General features: G+C 43.7%; 1 protein-coding gene across 2 annotated transcripts in view; it reads right to left on the bottom strand.

Annotated features, from left to right (window-relative positions):
* Positions 1-500: 500 nt before the first annotated feature.
* Positions 501-16,980, bottom strand: part of gas2l3 (growth arrest-specific 2 like 3) — a 30,540-nt gene continuing 14,060 nt past the window's right edge. For both annotated transcript variants that reach the window (XM_051392757.1, XM_051392758.1), the window contains exons 2-9: positions 15,999-16,054; positions 8,923-9,109; positions 7,687-7,805; positions 6,809-6,950; positions 5,435-5,498; positions 5,175-5,316; positions 4,115-4,219; positions 501-3,165 (exon numbers count right to left, since the gene is read on the bottom strand). In XM_051392757.1, the coding sequence (XP_051248717.1) occupies positions 1,774-3,165; positions 4,115-4,219; positions 5,175-5,316; positions 5,435-5,498; positions 6,809-6,950; positions 7,687-7,805; positions 8,923-9,109; positions 15,999-16,022 (2,175 nt within the window). In that variant the 5' untranslated portion in view covers positions 16,023-16,054 and the 3' untranslated portion in view covers positions 501-1,773. The remainder of the gene's footprint in view (positions 3,166-4,114; positions 4,220-5,174; positions 5,317-5,434; positions 5,499-6,808; positions 6,951-7,686; positions 7,806-8,922; positions 9,110-15,998; positions 16,055-16,980) is intronic.

The raw sequence follows: 16,980 nt of genomic DNA, 5'->3' as shown, positions 1-16,980 counted from the left end.
CAGCAGAAAATGGTTTGGATGTTGTCTTCAAATTACAGTTTACTTTATTATTTGCAAAAAAATTTGAAATGACTAATTGTTCTTTCTGTGGACTGTTGGAAACGACCTCCCACTTGTTTGAGCTGTCCTTATGTTTTTTAAACCGTTTTCATCATGTTTTATTATTTAGATGGGTTGTTTGTTTACATCTGCAACTCAAAACAAAATATAAATATTTTATCTCAGTATATTTTATAACTGAGTCATAAATAAACCTAATTAGCACTCTACCAACCCCAAGTCTTAAAAACTCTAATATATATGTTAATTGTTTTGTATTTTCTTTGTTTTCTTTATACTTACTAGGTATACTATACCTCTATTCAAATATTCTGAGGACTTTGTTCCAGGCGCAGTGAGTTTTACGGCTTTAGAGGGGGAAACAAATCCTCAGAAACATTTGGAGGACCAACGTGAAAGAGCAAAACGTGTTAAATCAGACAAAAGCCACGTAGCCAAGATAACCTTTTAAAACACTTGTCCATTTATTAATCAAAATGACAAAAAGGTAGCTGGAACAAGAGACACAATCAACAGAATCAACATTCAAATTCTGACAAACACGGCGGTTTCTGTAAAGTGCCAAACAAGAAAAAAGCCTCACTTATAATATATATACTGTATACACACACACGCACACACACATATACACAAACACCACATAGAAAACTAGATTCTTAATACACACAAACATTAGAAACCATATAAAAACAATGTCTATACCAAGTAGATTCTGTTCTAAATGATTCTGGCCGCTGCAGGGCCTCGAGTGTTTAAAAAAAAAAAAAAAGAGGCGTTTGATCAGTAGTTCATCTGCGACTCGGGCTTTCCTCTGAGAAACCAAAGTCATGAGTGCTCGTACACACTGTGCAATTTTCATCAGTAAAAACCGTTAAACCCACCCCGCCACCCCCGATCATCTAATACATTCTAATGCCGCTCAGAAACGAGAAGTTTCCAATGAAGGCACGCAACAGGAAGGTCCGTTCCTGCTGGCGCTTTGTCCGGCGCCACGGACACGAACCTCCCACCTAGATATCATTTATACAAAAATCAGACACAACTGTCCACCAGTGGAAGGTATGATCTCACTGGGGAGGAAAATACATCAGAAACCATGATTTGTGTTCCAGTTATGTCACTGAACTCCAGAAGTGTCACAGCTCTGGTCGCCTGTACAGGCTTCACAAGCTGCTTCGCCATGAATACCAACCGAATCCTTTTCCTGCAAATGTTCACATAAGTGCGTTTTATTAAGTCATGGCTATGTCCTTAAATCTTATGTTGACCTAAAAAAAGCTTTGAGGTTATTGTTTGAACGCGTTTTTTCTCCTAAATTCTATCCTTTGTTCTTTAAAAGTCAGTTGACACAAATGATTTTGTAACGGCTGTACGTGTAACGAAGGTGAAAATGTAAACATTGTGCAAGTTTTAGTGTTGACCAGGAACATGGAGCTGACCTCTCAAACAGACCATTGAATCGGAACAAAGACCACACATACAGAGCGGGACATCTTTGACCCTTTGGGATTAAAAAAATAAAATAAAAAGACTATTAAATAACATACAAAAACCAACAAACAAAAAGTAATCTGAAGACAAACAAATGGCCAGAAATGAGAAGCCTGATGAAGATTAGTCACATGATTCTGAGCTCCAACAAGTGTTGGTTTGTGATAGAAGCCGTGTGTGAGCAGCCTGCTGGCTTTGGCGAAGTCCTCAGAGACCGCCCCGTTACGTCTTCTGCCTCCTCCTACAGTTCATTTCAAAATACGGGTCCCCACTTTTGCTGTTGCATTGTGGGATCTTCTTGCAGGGCTCGGTCTTAACAGCTTTGATGTTGGGGCTGGTTTTCTGCGGGGCCAGGGCTTGTCCTGGAGTCGCTTCAGGTTTTTGACTGGACTTTCCGTTTATGGGGTTAGTGGTGGCTGCTTGCTTCCGCCCCGCCCTCTGTGCTGTGGCTGGTGTTTTCTGATTGGCTCTGCTGGCGGGAGAAAGGCCTGTGTTGCCCCCCGGGACCCGCCCAGGGACCCGCCCGGGGACCGCGGCAGTACCGCGCGAAGGGGCAGCAGCCGCCACCTTGGTCGGGGCCGGCCCCTTGGCTTTGGCTGTGACCTCTTTGCTCTTCGGCAGGGAGCAGGCGGGTTTTGGCAGCACCGGGGAGGCTGTCCGTGAGCTGGGGGTCCAGGTTTGGGCCGTTGTCGTCGCTCCTCTCGGCGTTGGCGTCGCTGCAGCTTTTGTGGCCGTCCGGATCCGCCTGGTCGCCTCTAGACGGAGGCGTGAGGCTGGGGAGCCGGGACGGCGCTGTGCAAGGCGAGAGCGCTGGCTGGCGCCCGTTGGTGGCCGGGCGTCTTTAGGGGTGGCTGCCCGTACTGGTGCAGTGACTGGGCGAGGCACAGAGGCTGTGGTGGGGGAGGTGCAGGGGCTGGAGGGTTTGGGGCATTTGGAAGACGGTTCGGGGCAGACGGGGCTCCTGGGCTGAGATGTGGGACCGCGTGGTGACGGTCTGAGCTTCAGTTTGGAGGCGGGGCTTGGATCTGCATGTGTGGGTGATGGAGATGAGGATGGAGTCAGAGCTCTGCGATGGACCTGCACACCCTGACCCCCCGGGCTGGGAGACTGTTTGGAGGAACTTCCCACAGGTGTGGAGGGCAGAGAGGAGGACCCTTTGGTGGTGATGGGCAGGGGCAGCTGGGTGGGCTTCCTGGGCGAAGAAGGTGTCCCCTGGAGGTTCTTCTTGGGTGCAGAGGCGGAACCTTTTCTGGGCAACGTGGGCGTGCAGGCCGGGGAGGGGGTGTAGGACCGACACGTCTGACCTGCGGCGGTCACAACCGGCTTACAGGCCAAGCCGGAGGAAGATGAAGATGATGAGGTGGAGGAAGAAGAGGAGGACGAGGAGGAGATGAGGTTGTTGACAGCGGCGAGGGGGTCCATGTCAGGAGGTGGGGGTGGAGCTGCATTGCCATGGTGACCTCCCAGGCCGGGAGGGCCTTTCTGGAAGGCCAGGATCTTCTGCTCCAGGGTGGTGAACTGCAGAACCCGCAGAGGGTCGTATTTCATCAGGAAGCCGCGCAGCGTGTCCCAGCCGCCCCCGACGCGCACCATCACATGTTTACCGTGAAGCATCTGGAAAAGTGGGAAAAAATAGGTAAGAATATTAAAAATCAAAAATCAACAGTGCCGTATTCCTGGAGGTTCCCAAAATAGCTGCTGCTGATCTGTAGATGAGCGCGTCTGGCTCGAGGCTTGGCACCGTGGACAGCAGTGTAATTATGATGTAATCGCCTAACGCTATCCACCGCTCTTGAGTAACGAGCTTACATGTGTCCAATCACAGCCAGACAGTGATGTAGTGAAGATTCTGCCAGAGCTCTCACATTCACACACACACACAGAGTTCCCAGTGTGTATCCTAACACACTTTTAATAGTATGTAAACACTGTATTAGTGCTCGTACTGTATACTGAGCCAGTGCCAACCTAAACTGATAATCTGCATCTGATATACACACAGATTGACCATCGCACTTTAGGTATACAGTTTGTAAAGTACTCAGATTACTGGAATTCTATTTTAAAAAATGCTTCACAGACTCCAACAGGGGAATGTCCTCTCTGCTTGGCTCTGTCAACAGTGAGGTCAAAGGTCAGAGGACTGCACATCGTCCTGGTTGATGGTCTTATTCCCTTAACCTCCATGCTGCTCCAGCTTGCTCTTCAACCGTCTTCTATTGTCTACAGATCCTGGCGTCCTTTTTCAACCATGTCTGCTGAACTGGATTCAACGCTCACATCTCCAACAGATGTTAGTTGAGTCAGAATAATAGAATATGAGACCCTGGCATGTGACATGATGTGTCTTTTAAAAGCTGTGACATGACCGGGCTGCTACTTCTGAATGGGACAACTCACTGAGCGTCTAGATTGTCTGCATTACTAACGTGAAGTGAGCCAACACGAGTCCGCCACCACTGCAGAGAGAGAGAGAGAGAGTGTGTGTGTGTGTGTGTGTGTGTGTGTGTGTGTGTGTGTGTGTGTGTGTGTGTGTGTGTGTGTGTGTGTTCAGAGCACTCACCCGAATAAAGAGGGTCTTGTCTCCCAGTCTGTAGCGTCCCTCAGACAGGTACTCAATGGAGACCCTGTTGGAGCAGTTGCAGGGCGGGTCATCCATGCCGTGCTCCTACAAGGGACAACAAGAGGACCATAAGGCGGCCATATTGGAGGTCTCACTGGCAGCAATATTGGATTATCTTTGCAAACGAATGAAGTTATTCCATAAACTAACATTTACAGTTGAAAGATAATTCAGTTTAACCTCAGATGGATGGAGAACAAAGAGAGGCATTTAAGGAGCTCCAGTTTTTAGTGAACAATAATGCAATTATCACTGAATGAAGCAGTGAGACAGTGAGTGATGAATAACTGGAAGCTGCTGATAGGAATGTGTGAAAGGAAAATGCATTTGGGAACAAATATACTAGCTGGTGGACGCGTTTATCCAAACTGCCTTCCACTTCGATGAGTGCAGTTATTTTTAGTGCAGCTGTCTCCTCTGGGAACAAAGCCCCCAGCCCTGACAGTGTCAGAGCCTCGTTTTACCCACTGGGGGAATAAACCCACCCAGCACTGACAGTGTTAGAATCAGTGTCCATCAGGAAGGATTTCTAACAGCAGCTGATGGAGGAGCGTCTGCACTGTGAAAGAGATGAAGTATTTACACAAATGGGGAGTTCATTGGCGTGTGTACTTATGGCTGTATGACGGCACGCGTGACGGCGAGTCACAGGGCGCCGGCAGAGAGTCACGTGGTCAGCTGGGATGCGTCATACCCCGTGGGGTGCCAATGGAGCGGCAGGAGCCTTGGCTCGGCTTCAACTGGGTCGCACATGTACCACCTATGCGGTGCTAACGTGATCAGCTGTAGCCCTTCATCACTTTACATCAGTAGTTTTCTTTTTGCTCGTTTGTGTGAGACTACACTGAGGTAGTGTTTTTTGGGGGGGCAGTAACTTGACCGGCTAGAAGGGGTGGGGCATTCTCGTTCCACACTTCCCGCCTCCAGGTGTTCTGTGTGTTTAAAACCATGGCGGTGTTTATTTCCTGTTCATATGTTGGAGCCGTCAGTCAGAACTCACCCCCGGCTGGTAGAGGCCGCCATGCTGACAGCACACAGTGAAGGTTTTGACGGCCGCAGGCGGCTCCTCTGTCATCAGCAGAGTCTCCTCCAACTCAATCTCCTTCTCCAGCTTCACCAGTACAGGAGGTTCCACGCCGTACCTGAGAGACACACACAGCGGCGTTCACACGTGCACCTCTGGCAATAAAACACTAAACCCATCTTAAACTCTTTGTTAATAATCATCTGAAGCGGCTTCTTCTGCGCTGAGGGACTTACTTGGAGACGATGCGGCCGATCTCCAGCAGACACAGACAAACCTGCCGAGGCTCCTTGTGCAGCACTGAGGCAGAAAACACAACAACGAAGAGACTTTTAATAAATAATCTGAAGAAGCAGCTGCCTCTTCTGAAGAGAAGGGTGGAAGAGAACAGCGATGCTGGGTGACATTATGAGCACATAAGATAAATGTAATATTCCCAGAGGGCTGGTCGGGTGATTCATGTAGAAGAGAAGTTTTGAGTGAAGAGCCCAACTTTAAAGGATATTAATTAAACTATAATATAGTGAAGAAGAGACCATTCCTGGAACAGCAGAGACGTATGGCTTTCTTCCTAAATCGCTCCAATCCGTTTTTTTGGAGAGCCATTACTTGTAATGATGTGATCCCCCATACAGAGTACTCAGGGTGATTGCTCTCCACAACAGATCCTATTAAACCATTAAGCAGTAAGGCTTAAACAGAAGAGCTCTGCAAAGTTATCAGGAGCTTACATCCACAGTCTGTTTACATCCTCAATATGAAGCCCAACATTTGCTCCAAAAGGTGTGGGGTTCATTATATATATTATATTATCAGTAACACTTCAGTGGCATCTCTGCCTCTTTCCCCCTATCTTTAGAGTATTCTCACTCAAGCACTAACAGTAAAATGTTCCAAATGATACGCATGAATGAGGTGGGTAAATACATGTTACAGTGTTTTGTACAAACCTGCAGCTAGATCCACATCCTAGTAAATATGTATTATTGTTTGTTCTTTATCAGGACTCTGGTGTCTTATTTTTACTTGGTCTCAACTTCCTTTTGGCCTGATTTGAAAACTTTCTGGGACTCAACCAATGCTCGCTAAAGAAAGACAACTTAAGAGGAATTATTATTGTTTCCAGTAGGTAGACAGTGGCCAAGCACATGCAGGAAAACTCATCATGATACTATTTCCAAAGGTTTTTAAATACAATAGCATAGCGTGGCTGGTGTCACACAGGTGTAATAAAGTTATCTGGATCCCCTGGAATAAAAGATTTACCAGAACATCTTTCTTGGATAAACAAAACTCTTACTTACTGGAATTTTTTATGGTTATATAAGAGGAAGGATTGTAACAAACCATCTCAATCTTTGCACCAGAAGTAGCACTTTAATAAGTTACTATGGGTTCTTGTAGATTTATGTGTACAACAAGGTCATATCAGCCAAAAAACAATGTTCTTGCTTCCTAAAACTCAGAAGGTCAGATTTAGGTGGCTGGATTTTAACAGAATTAAGGCTGCTGTACATGAACTGATAGAACTACAAATAGAAAGAATGAAGTAACTCCAGAATCTATGACAACAGTCGCACAGTTGCAGTGATATCTGCTGCAGCTCTTACCGAGGCCCTCTGACTCAAACAGGTAGGTCTCCTCCACACCGATGTGGCGACACCAGGCCAGGAAGTTGGCGGTGTTGTCGCGAGCGAAGAAGGAACCGGGAGAAGCGTCCCGCTTACATGCAACCTTCCTCGTGGGAAACAGCTGTCAGGAAACATAAACTCTATGAAGCATCACCAGACTCGGTGTGGGCATATGTGTGAAAATGTGAGAATACAGACAGGTTTCTAATAAGGTCATTATGAGAACACACGCATGATTAGCTATTAACGTCTAGCGATCTGGTCAGAGCCCTATATTTTAAGGTGATGCATAGTTTTGCACATATATAATACTTAACTCTTGCATTGAGACAGTTTTATATGAGTTTTACCTGAATACAGTGCATATCTACTCTGTGGTAGGTTTTAAAACAAGAGGAAGTTCACATAGTATAGTTTACTTGTGCAGGCTAACAGGAACGACATGTAAGCTAACATACATTTTCTTATGCTAACCTTACTTGTGTGTTGGGGGGGGGGGGTTACTCTCAGTAAATGGTCTGGGACACACACACACACACACACAATTCATTTCTTACAACCTGCTAGAGCTAACTGTGTGTTGTTGTCTTTGCATTATTACTGCTACTACCTGCTGCTGTCACTGTCATGTGTCAGGTTAGCTTTAAACACGTACACTGCATCAAACATTTGTAGAAAAGTGGCAAAACTCCACCTGACAGTCTGAGACAAACTGAACTTGAACAAATGAAATTAGTCAGAGTTTTTGCTCACACTGTGACCTGCAGAGCCCTCCCCAAACATCCCCCACGTGCGAGCATGAAAGCTGCCCTTTGGACGATTGTCCGAGCTATTCTCGTCGCTGCTGTCTGACTCACCTTGCAGAGTGCGGAGGGGCAGCTCTGGGCGATCTTAGTCTGCAGCACACCGATAAGCTGGCACAGCTTCACGCCGTTATTCAGCTCCTCCATGAAAAACTCTGCTCTCACCTCCTCTCCTGGACAAACAACAGTGAAAAGACAGAATAAATTGTACAGCACAATGCAACTTATCCAACTTTTTATCTGCATTAGTCCTTTATAAAAGATGTCCTCACTTTTTGTAGGTCAAAACCACATCTGCAATAAAATAAAATCAGCACAGATTTAATATAGAATTCTTCTTCACTCAATAGCGTTTCCCTTCTATGGTGGCTTTTGTTGTAGGACCTCGCAAAACCACTTCACATTGACAGTTCAACAGAGCACCCCCTACAAACTCCTCAAGGACTTATGGCACTCCCACGACCCCTTATTGTAAATCACTGCCCCAGGAAACTCAACAAAGGCCATGTGAAGTGAATTTACATTGGGGACAAAATCCACAACAGCTATAACATTAAGTGACAAAGATTTCTCCACAAAAGTTTATTTTCCACACAACAACAGCCGAGCCTCGAGGCTAGAAACTTTATCCGTTGCACGCCACCTGTTTCTGCACTATCTGGCCCCTCAGGATTGACTATCAGTTGGGTCACCACGGTCATGAGTAACTCATGCTGAGGGGTTGAGTACTTGCCCACATTCCTCATGAGAAAATCTGAACTGTCTGCTTATAAAGACAAAAAAAAAAAAAAAAAACCTGGTTTCACCAGTCAACAATAGAGTCAGTTTCCAGTCAGCTTCAGTTTCCTCACTGCTCCATTGTATCGTAAGGGACAATAGATGTCAGTATAATGGTAGAGACGAACCAAATGGGGGATTTTGTTCCACTCCTATTTCTATGGTTTGCTAAGGCCCGATTGTAAATAGCAGCATCCAAATCCAATTACATGGGAGACCCGTGTCAATTGTGCTTTGGTATTTTCCTAGCCTTAAGGGGCAAACTGTTAGCATGCAACTGCCCAGTGATGACTGCCATATGCACAGCTTTAAGCACATTTACTCTGTTGTATGAATACACGTACCTACATCAGAAGAAAAAAAACAAAACCCAAAAATGAACATCTGTTTTACGCAAAAGATGTCAAGACAACATGATACCAGACAGTCAGAGGTGGAAAAAAACCAAAAAAACAGACCAAATGAGACTAAACCAGTAAAAGCGGTACTTTGTGGCTGACACACAGCACTTACCCAGCATGCCGGTGAGCCAGATGGCCAGGTCCTCCTGCATAGGTACCAGGGTGGCCTCATGTCGCACTGCAAGCCACTGGTCATACTGGAAGACGTCTGCGAGGCCGGGGCCGTGCCGCTGCGCTAGTGGGCTGCGAGGGCTCCTGGGGCTCAGCAACGGGGCATCGAACCTCTCACCGAACCACACCTGGAGACGAGGAGGAGGAAGTTGAAGGATGTTTAAATGAAAGACTTCCATCCACGTTGATAGAAAGAAACATTTGTAACCATGTGTGTGTGTGTAATCAAAATCAACGAGGTCAGCAACCTCCAAGATCTCAGAAGAAGATAACATTAATATGATGTACATAATTTCCTTGTATGACTCAAAAGATTAGACACACACACACACACACACACACACACACACACACACACACACACACACACACACACACACACACACACACACACACACACACACACACACACACACACACACACACACACACACACACACACTCTGACACAATATTACAACAGATTAGTGTGGCTGCCCACTTATTGAGACATCTGCCTAATCTGATCTACTCTCAGTTAGTCATGGTTTTAAGATATTCAACTTCAAAAGGAACATTTCGAGAAATACACCTGTTAGCTCTCTTGGTGAGAGTCAGATGAGAAGATTGATACCATTCTCATATCTGTATGCTAAATGTGAAGCTACTATCAGCAGCCTGTTAGCTTAGCTTAGCTTAGCATAAAGACAGGAAACCGCCTGTCTTGTTCTTCATGAAGTCACTAGGCCCAGCCAAGAAATACTCCCGCACCGTGAAACCACAACTTATCATCTTAAATAAATTATTAAATTAAATAAACAAGATGTGTTCATTAGTGAGCTTCTGAGGTGCTGGCACGCAGATTTTGTTACTTCTGGACAGAGCCAAGCAAGCTGTTTCCCCCTGTTTCAGATCTTTATACCAAGCTATGCTAACCAGCTATTGGCTGTAGCCTTACATTTACCAGCCAGATCCATTTTCAGCAAGAAAGCAAATAAGCAATTTCCCAAAATGTTAAAATGTTCATGAGACCTGCGTTTATTGTCTTTCTATAAACTTAAACGCCTAAACTTACTACAGCTTTTTTTTAACTGGTTATGAAATAGTCTCAATTTAATACTGATGCCTCTATATAACCTACATAAACAAAAAAGACAATTGACTATTTCTGTCTAGTTATTTTTTATGCCTGCCATTGGGTGGGATTCCACTTGAATCAATGAAATGAGGTGGGGGGAAACACTACTGATTTTGTCCACAGGGTTCACTGGAATCAACACAAAATGAAAGTTTATTGTAGCTGCTTTAACTGCTTTTTATTTTAGTCCTTCCAGACTTTCACGACTCACGTCTGCTTTTGTCATTCAGACAAGTAAAAAAAAAAAAAGAAAAAAAAAACAGAACCAACATTATCTCTTCAGTGAGGTGTTGTGAGATGAGCCTGAGGATTTTCCTCAAATACAGTGAACAATTTGTGGGGAAAAAACTGTACAACAGGATAGCATTTTGGAGACACCTTATTATGGATTTCTTTTTTAACCCTGGATATAGGTTAGCAGTTTCTCCACAGCCAACTGTCTCTACAAGCCAGCAGTACAGCATTATCATACTCTAGTTAACATTCAGCCCTGCACTGTGAGAATATCAGAGGGATTTTAGTGACCCATCCATGCAGGGATGCCGTCATACCACACTCACTTCTATGCTCTACTGGAGTTCGCAGTGCGCTCCGACGCTGCCGCAGCGCTTCAACTTTTGACCACTGTGGTTACTCTGGGTAAAAACCACAACCTCAGCTTTATCCCCCAACAACCCACCAAAACCTCTTATTTTAGAACATCTTTCATTGTCCACTGACAGACAACCTTACAGTCATTATTTTCTTTGGTTTCAAATATAAAAAGGAAAAAACTGAGACAATTGAATGCTGTTGCACTTGACTGCTTAAATGGGTGTCTCGCAGTGGTTTACAGTCGGGGGCTCAGTGCCTGGAGCGAGCCGCTGATCCCGGCTCTTGACACTGATGTCCCAACATATCCATCTCCACTGTCACACCCCTCCCTCCCGTTCCCTTCTCGTCACTTCAGTTCTGCACTGACAATTCTTTCACATAAAAAGGAGAGAGGGATTATTCATGTGTAGCCTCAGTGTTCTTGGTTTTACAGCCACAACCTACATTAATGAAATTATTAAGTCAGATATATTTTCAGGAAAAAGATGGAGGAAAAAATGTTTTTTTATTCTTAACATTTTAATTGTTCGCAGGCAGCAGGAGGGGGTAATCTGGAAACCAGCAGCAGATGTGCACTATGACGACTTGTCCAGACATTACATAACCGCCCCCCCACTCCATCTAGTTTGTTGACATCTGTTTAAGATACAGCCTTTAATCTTTGTGTCCATCACATGTCGTCAAGCAATAATGGGACATTGAGTCCACTGTGGTGAAGGGGTTATTGTGCTTAAAACAAGGCAGAGTCTTGTTGAGGCCCTAAATTCATTGTGTGTGTTCGGCCTACAAACAGGAAACCTTCTGGCCAGTCGAACAGAGAGCTTTTTATACAGTAATGTACTTCTGCTGATGCTCTGAGCTTCCCTGCGGGTTAAATGTGTGTGTATGGTAGTGTGATATCGCTTCCATGAAGCATTGGCTCTAGCAGATACTGAATGTTTAAGGCGTGGCCAAGATCTCTTTATTTACTGGGGCTATTTAAAAAGGCAACTTGAGGGGAACTGAGGGTGTAACAAGTTTAACCTTTAAATCTCACAATGCTTCAATAGAAGAGATTGTCAAATTAAGGGGGGTGACAATGAGTCTATATTCATTCGGACTGTTTAAAATTTGGCCTTAACCTTACACCTAAATTATAACTTCAAGGGCATACACCAGTGATCGAGTATTGTACTTCTTCTATTCTCAAGAGACAGATTGAAAAAGGAACGGTCAAAATCAAAGTAGCAGAGGCTGAAATAGGCTAACTTTGTATGGTCCAAGCTGTAAAAACACTGGATCCTATAATTCCCATGCAGCCTAACAGCATCTTTCATTAGACGTCCTAAATGCGCACCTCTTTCAATCCCCACACCTCTAGTATATTATGCAGACTTTACTGTATGTTTCAAGGACAAGCAGAAACATTTTTTTACACTTCATACAGAACCCCAAGGACATTATACAACTGTTTTCACAGGCTGAGAACTCCTCGTGACAAGTAAACTGAACATAATGTGTGAAATCGGTGAAATGCCCCCTAATAATCAACTGGAGGCAACTCATTGGACCAACTTAATAAATTAATCATGTGATTTGATTGATCAGGTAAACTCTTAAGGCCAAATAATAAACAAAATGGACATCAGTGCTTTGGGATGTCTTTTTTGTTTTCTTCAAGTTCAACACTACCCGCCATCCTGGGTGACCTTTGAACCCAAAAGGGTGGCGGGGTGGGAACAAATATGTGCGACTGAGGAACACGAACATAAAAAAACAAAAGTGTCAAAAAAAAAAACCTGCCGTTAAAAACTGAGAAGGTTACCTCACTTCAAAAAGGGATGAGCTGACCCCCACACACACACACCCCCCACCACACACACACACACATTACATAACTCAGTTCAGAAGGGCAGGCTGCCCACGGCGCAGGTTCACAACAACATATATGTGTTTCTCCACATGCAGCTAATTAGAAAATAAGGCAGCGTAGCGTAAGGTTTAGAAGTTACGTAAATATACAACAGGATAATCCACCTTGTACTCTGTCACCTGACTGTATACAGGATCACAGCGAGCATTCAGTTCATTCAACTAAAATCTACATTGCACTGAGTATAGATTAAGTTTCTTTCCCCACTTCTGTCCTTATTAGATACTGGAATGTAGCTTGGTAATCCTGGTAAGAAATGCAGCGTACCGAGCAGTTTGTAACTGTACGTTTAGCAAGGGTGACTAAACTCCCTGAAACGATATTCAATAGCAGGAAGGCCAATGGGAAAAGAGGGTTGTAGCAATATGTTCCAAAAATGATCCTGTCAATCCACTATTGAAATTTCTCACACACACACACACACACACACACACACACACACACACACACACACACACACACACACACACACACACACACACACACACACACACACACACACACACACACACACACACACACACACACACACACACACACACACACACACACACACACACACACACACACCTCGTGATGTTATTTTCTATAGTCATTATATAAGCTGCTCTCATGACAGTATCATGTGTACGAAGTCATGTATATGAAGTCTGTAAACAACAAGCATGAGAAATGAAAGTTTTTTCACTATAGCTTTGTCAAATGTTCAGCTACAACTCCAACTAGAAGTTAAATTAAAATCAAACCAAAACACCTTTCCACCCCTTTATTAAATGTGAAGCACTGTTTACCCTCTTTGCAATTTTTGAAATCTTCTCATGGCCTCTGACCTTTCGGGATCAAGACTAAACCCAGAGCTGTTTGGTTTGGCCGGGCTGAACTAACGAGGTCATGCTGCCCTTTTCAAATAGTAATAGAGCTACTTGGGCATTCTGTTGGGTCACTTTCATTTCAGATATTTGTAATGCTGGGGGAAAAAAAAGACCACGTAACCTTGGTTTTAATAAGGAATTTAAGGAAATCTTGCAAGACAATTTTGCTGGAGAAGAGGTGGGTTATTTGAGGACTGCTCCTCCAACTTGTCAACTGTGATCAATCAGTGCCATCTTCCTCAGAGTTTGTGTTAAGGTTTTGTAGGTGCTGCTCTTTTATGTCTGTTGAGCCACAGTGTGCATCTCTGCTCATGCTGACAACTCGCTTCTTCTTCTGTCCATCACAAACACTACCAAACCTCCCAAAGGCTATATTTAGAGTGAGTGTTTAGAATAGAAAATATGAAAGCTGCAGAGACAGAACTCCCCAAAACAAAAATATACATGCCTTACAAATGGTTTAATTAAAGCTGCATGTATCAGTATTTGTACATGAACAATGGGTCAAATGTTTATGTGTTATGTGAAAGTGGTAGCTAGAAATGAACCTCTTTCAGCTTGTTGTTTTTAATATTACAGCAACTTTTTTTGTTTTGGTTAAGGTGACAAAGTTAGCAACAAGCTAGCAAACATAGTGGAGCATTTAGGAGCATAAGAGCCAGAATGTTCGTGAATGGAGACCAAAACAAAGCTAAAGGTGAATGCCGAATATTGAGTGAACATTGGATTTGCATTTATCAGGAGACCAGAAACAAACAAACTTGAAATTTTGCCAACTGTTTGCTACCACGTCACGCCATATTAGCTTTGTTAGGTGATAATATATCAGTGTTGTGTTTACAACTTGTTCCAATTCCCTTACTGAGAGAACTATTCCCCTACTAAAAGCAAAATTCATTTAGGTTCAGTTTATAGCGCTACATGATAAAGAAGCTACAAGAAGACAACACCTCCACAACCCTGCTCATTAATGTACTTCTAAACCTCGTCACTCCAGCGTTTTTGCTTTCCATTTTTGAACTTTGAAGGATTATTTGTTAAGAAATCCCCAACCCCATCAGGTAAATTCATAAACAGTGTGAAGCTAAAAACTAGCATTTGTCAGCTTTTAGTGAGAGGTATTTGTGGATATCACAAAAGAATTCTGAGATTTATTCAGACATCCAAGACGTGAAATCAAAACCTGCAGACATTATATTTTACAATGGCTGTGTTTCACTGTTGCATTAATAGATGTGCCCATATGCTACTTAAACTTCCATGAGTGCATACACTTTCAGCATGGGTGAACAGAGCAGTCAGAGGGTGACCAGTTATCGGATGTGACTGTGCTCTACATGGGCAGTGAAGCTCTGAGCTGAGCGCTGGAAGTAGCTGCGGCGTTACAGTTTCTGCAGCACCGCCACAGCCTGATATGGATCAATATCCTCACAGGGTGCCTTTGATAACACGCAATATCACTACTAGATTTATTCTTGTCTCCCCATCACAGACAGATAAATGGGAGACTTTTATTGCATTTGCTCCATTTTCTTTATAGAGATGCCTATTTAAAAATCACCACTGTTAGCACTGAATGAATTGGAATGAGATGTACTATAAACAGGAATTGTCCTTGAAGGGTTATTTATTTATTTATTTATTCATTTATATGTAAACTACTCTTACCAACATTTTAGACAAAGCAACAATGACTTTGAAGAAACATAAGGTAGCCCACAGAGATAATGCACCTTATAAACCAATCTAAATATAAAAACCCTCTAATTATCACATCTTTGGGGTTAATATGGTGTGTCTGAAGCTAGAGCATTTAACCACAGTTCATCAGCAGCTCGGGGGAGGCTTTTCACAGCCTCCTCAACACATAGGCATCAGTCTGAGAGGTTTCCTGCCACATGTTATGTGCATAGCACTGGGATACATATTTTGCATATCCACAGTCCAAGACGGGTGGGGAGCGCCAGGACTTTCCAAACCAGATGACAGAGAAAAGCCCTCCGCAATGAGGTGCTGCCATGTGACAAAACTGTAACACGATACGTTTGTTGTTTTGGGTTTTGGGATGGCTGACACTTTGTTGCTGGGAGGGGAAAGGGAAAAAGTGCTGTACATTCCACCCACTCCCCCTAAAAAATGTGCGGAGAAACTCCTCGGGGTCCGAGCAGTGGAACGTCAGACATGCATAACAACAACAAGACGGCATGCCGTAACACAGGTGGGTTCGCCACAGCTGTCGAGTGGGAGACAGATGTCTGCACTTCTTTATTTAATCTGAATAACTCTAGCACAGTCTGAGAACACATTCCCCCAATTTGGCACACAAATACTCTTGGTGACTCACTGTTTGAACACTAAGAACGGCACAGAGACCAAAAGAGGGCGCTATAAGTAGTACTAATGCATTGAGACTTGAAGTAAATACAATCGTGTGAAATTTCCTGCTTCTTGATCTTCAACCTGTACCACTTCCAATAAATTTCCAAAGTACATCTATTCCTATCTAGATGGGATGAGCCTACCTGGATGCCAGTCTGGACAGCCATGACTGCAATCACAGATGATTCACTTCTTCATTCTGTGGAAAGATAAGACAGAGAGATGGGTGAAAAAGAGATAATATCGACAAGTCAGTTGTACTTCTATTACGCTGCAGATCAAAGACAGTGTCAGTAAAGAAGTTCAAATGGTCGCCTCTGGGTCTCTGAAAAGGGCTTATCAAGATGCACATGGTATCTGATTATGGGCTAGTCAGGCAGTTGTGAAGAAACACATTGACATTTTAAGAGATTTTAAGATTGATACCAGTCTAAAGAGAGTAGGGGGAAAAGGGGAGTTATACACTGGAACTATTTCTTGGTAAACAAAAGCGAGAAGCAGTAACTACCCGGAGTCTTGCCATCACCTCGGCGTTTCCAGACAACCAGCAGAAACGCTGAGCTGATGGATAAACAGTTTGTCAAGAAATATTCCACCACGCAACTCCCTGTAAGACTACAAACTGATATTTTGAGATCTCTGTTTGTGTATGGTCTACACAAAGGCGGCACAATGTGTGAATTCAGTTTTAGAGGTTCTGGTAGGCAGGTTTTTGAGAGAGCCAATGGAGCCTTTTCCTCCTGCCAAATCAAACTTCTTAGGATTTCAACATCTTTAGTCCTCTATGACCGTAAACTGAATTCTTTTGGTTGTGGACAAACCCTTTGAGCTTTGAGCCACTGTGATCAACATTTTCTGACATTTTTTCAGTCCCTCCAGGAAGTTGCAGGTAACGCAAATTCAACCCTGTGAATTCTGCATGGAATTGCAATTTTGTCTATTCCACAAATTTGACCAATCGTAGTTTCCTGCGAGTTTCACCATTCATAGCAGTCCCCCTCGCAAAACATTGAGCTATACATCACCAAATTACTTAAATTTTATTCTCACTGGAACAAGTCAGCTTTGATTTTTAATTAACACAATAAAAAATAAATAAAATATTGCTGTCTTTTGCAAAAAAAA

Source organism: Dicentrarchus labrax, unplaced genomic scaffold (genome assembly GCF_905237075.1).
Source record: "Dicentrarchus labrax unplaced genomic scaffold, dlabrax2021, whole genome shotgun sequence".
NCBI classification, from domain to species: domain Eukaryota; kingdom Metazoa; phylum Chordata; class Actinopteri; family Moronidae; genus Dicentrarchus; species Dicentrarchus labrax.
This window is presented reverse-complemented; position numbering and strand designations above follow the sequence as displayed.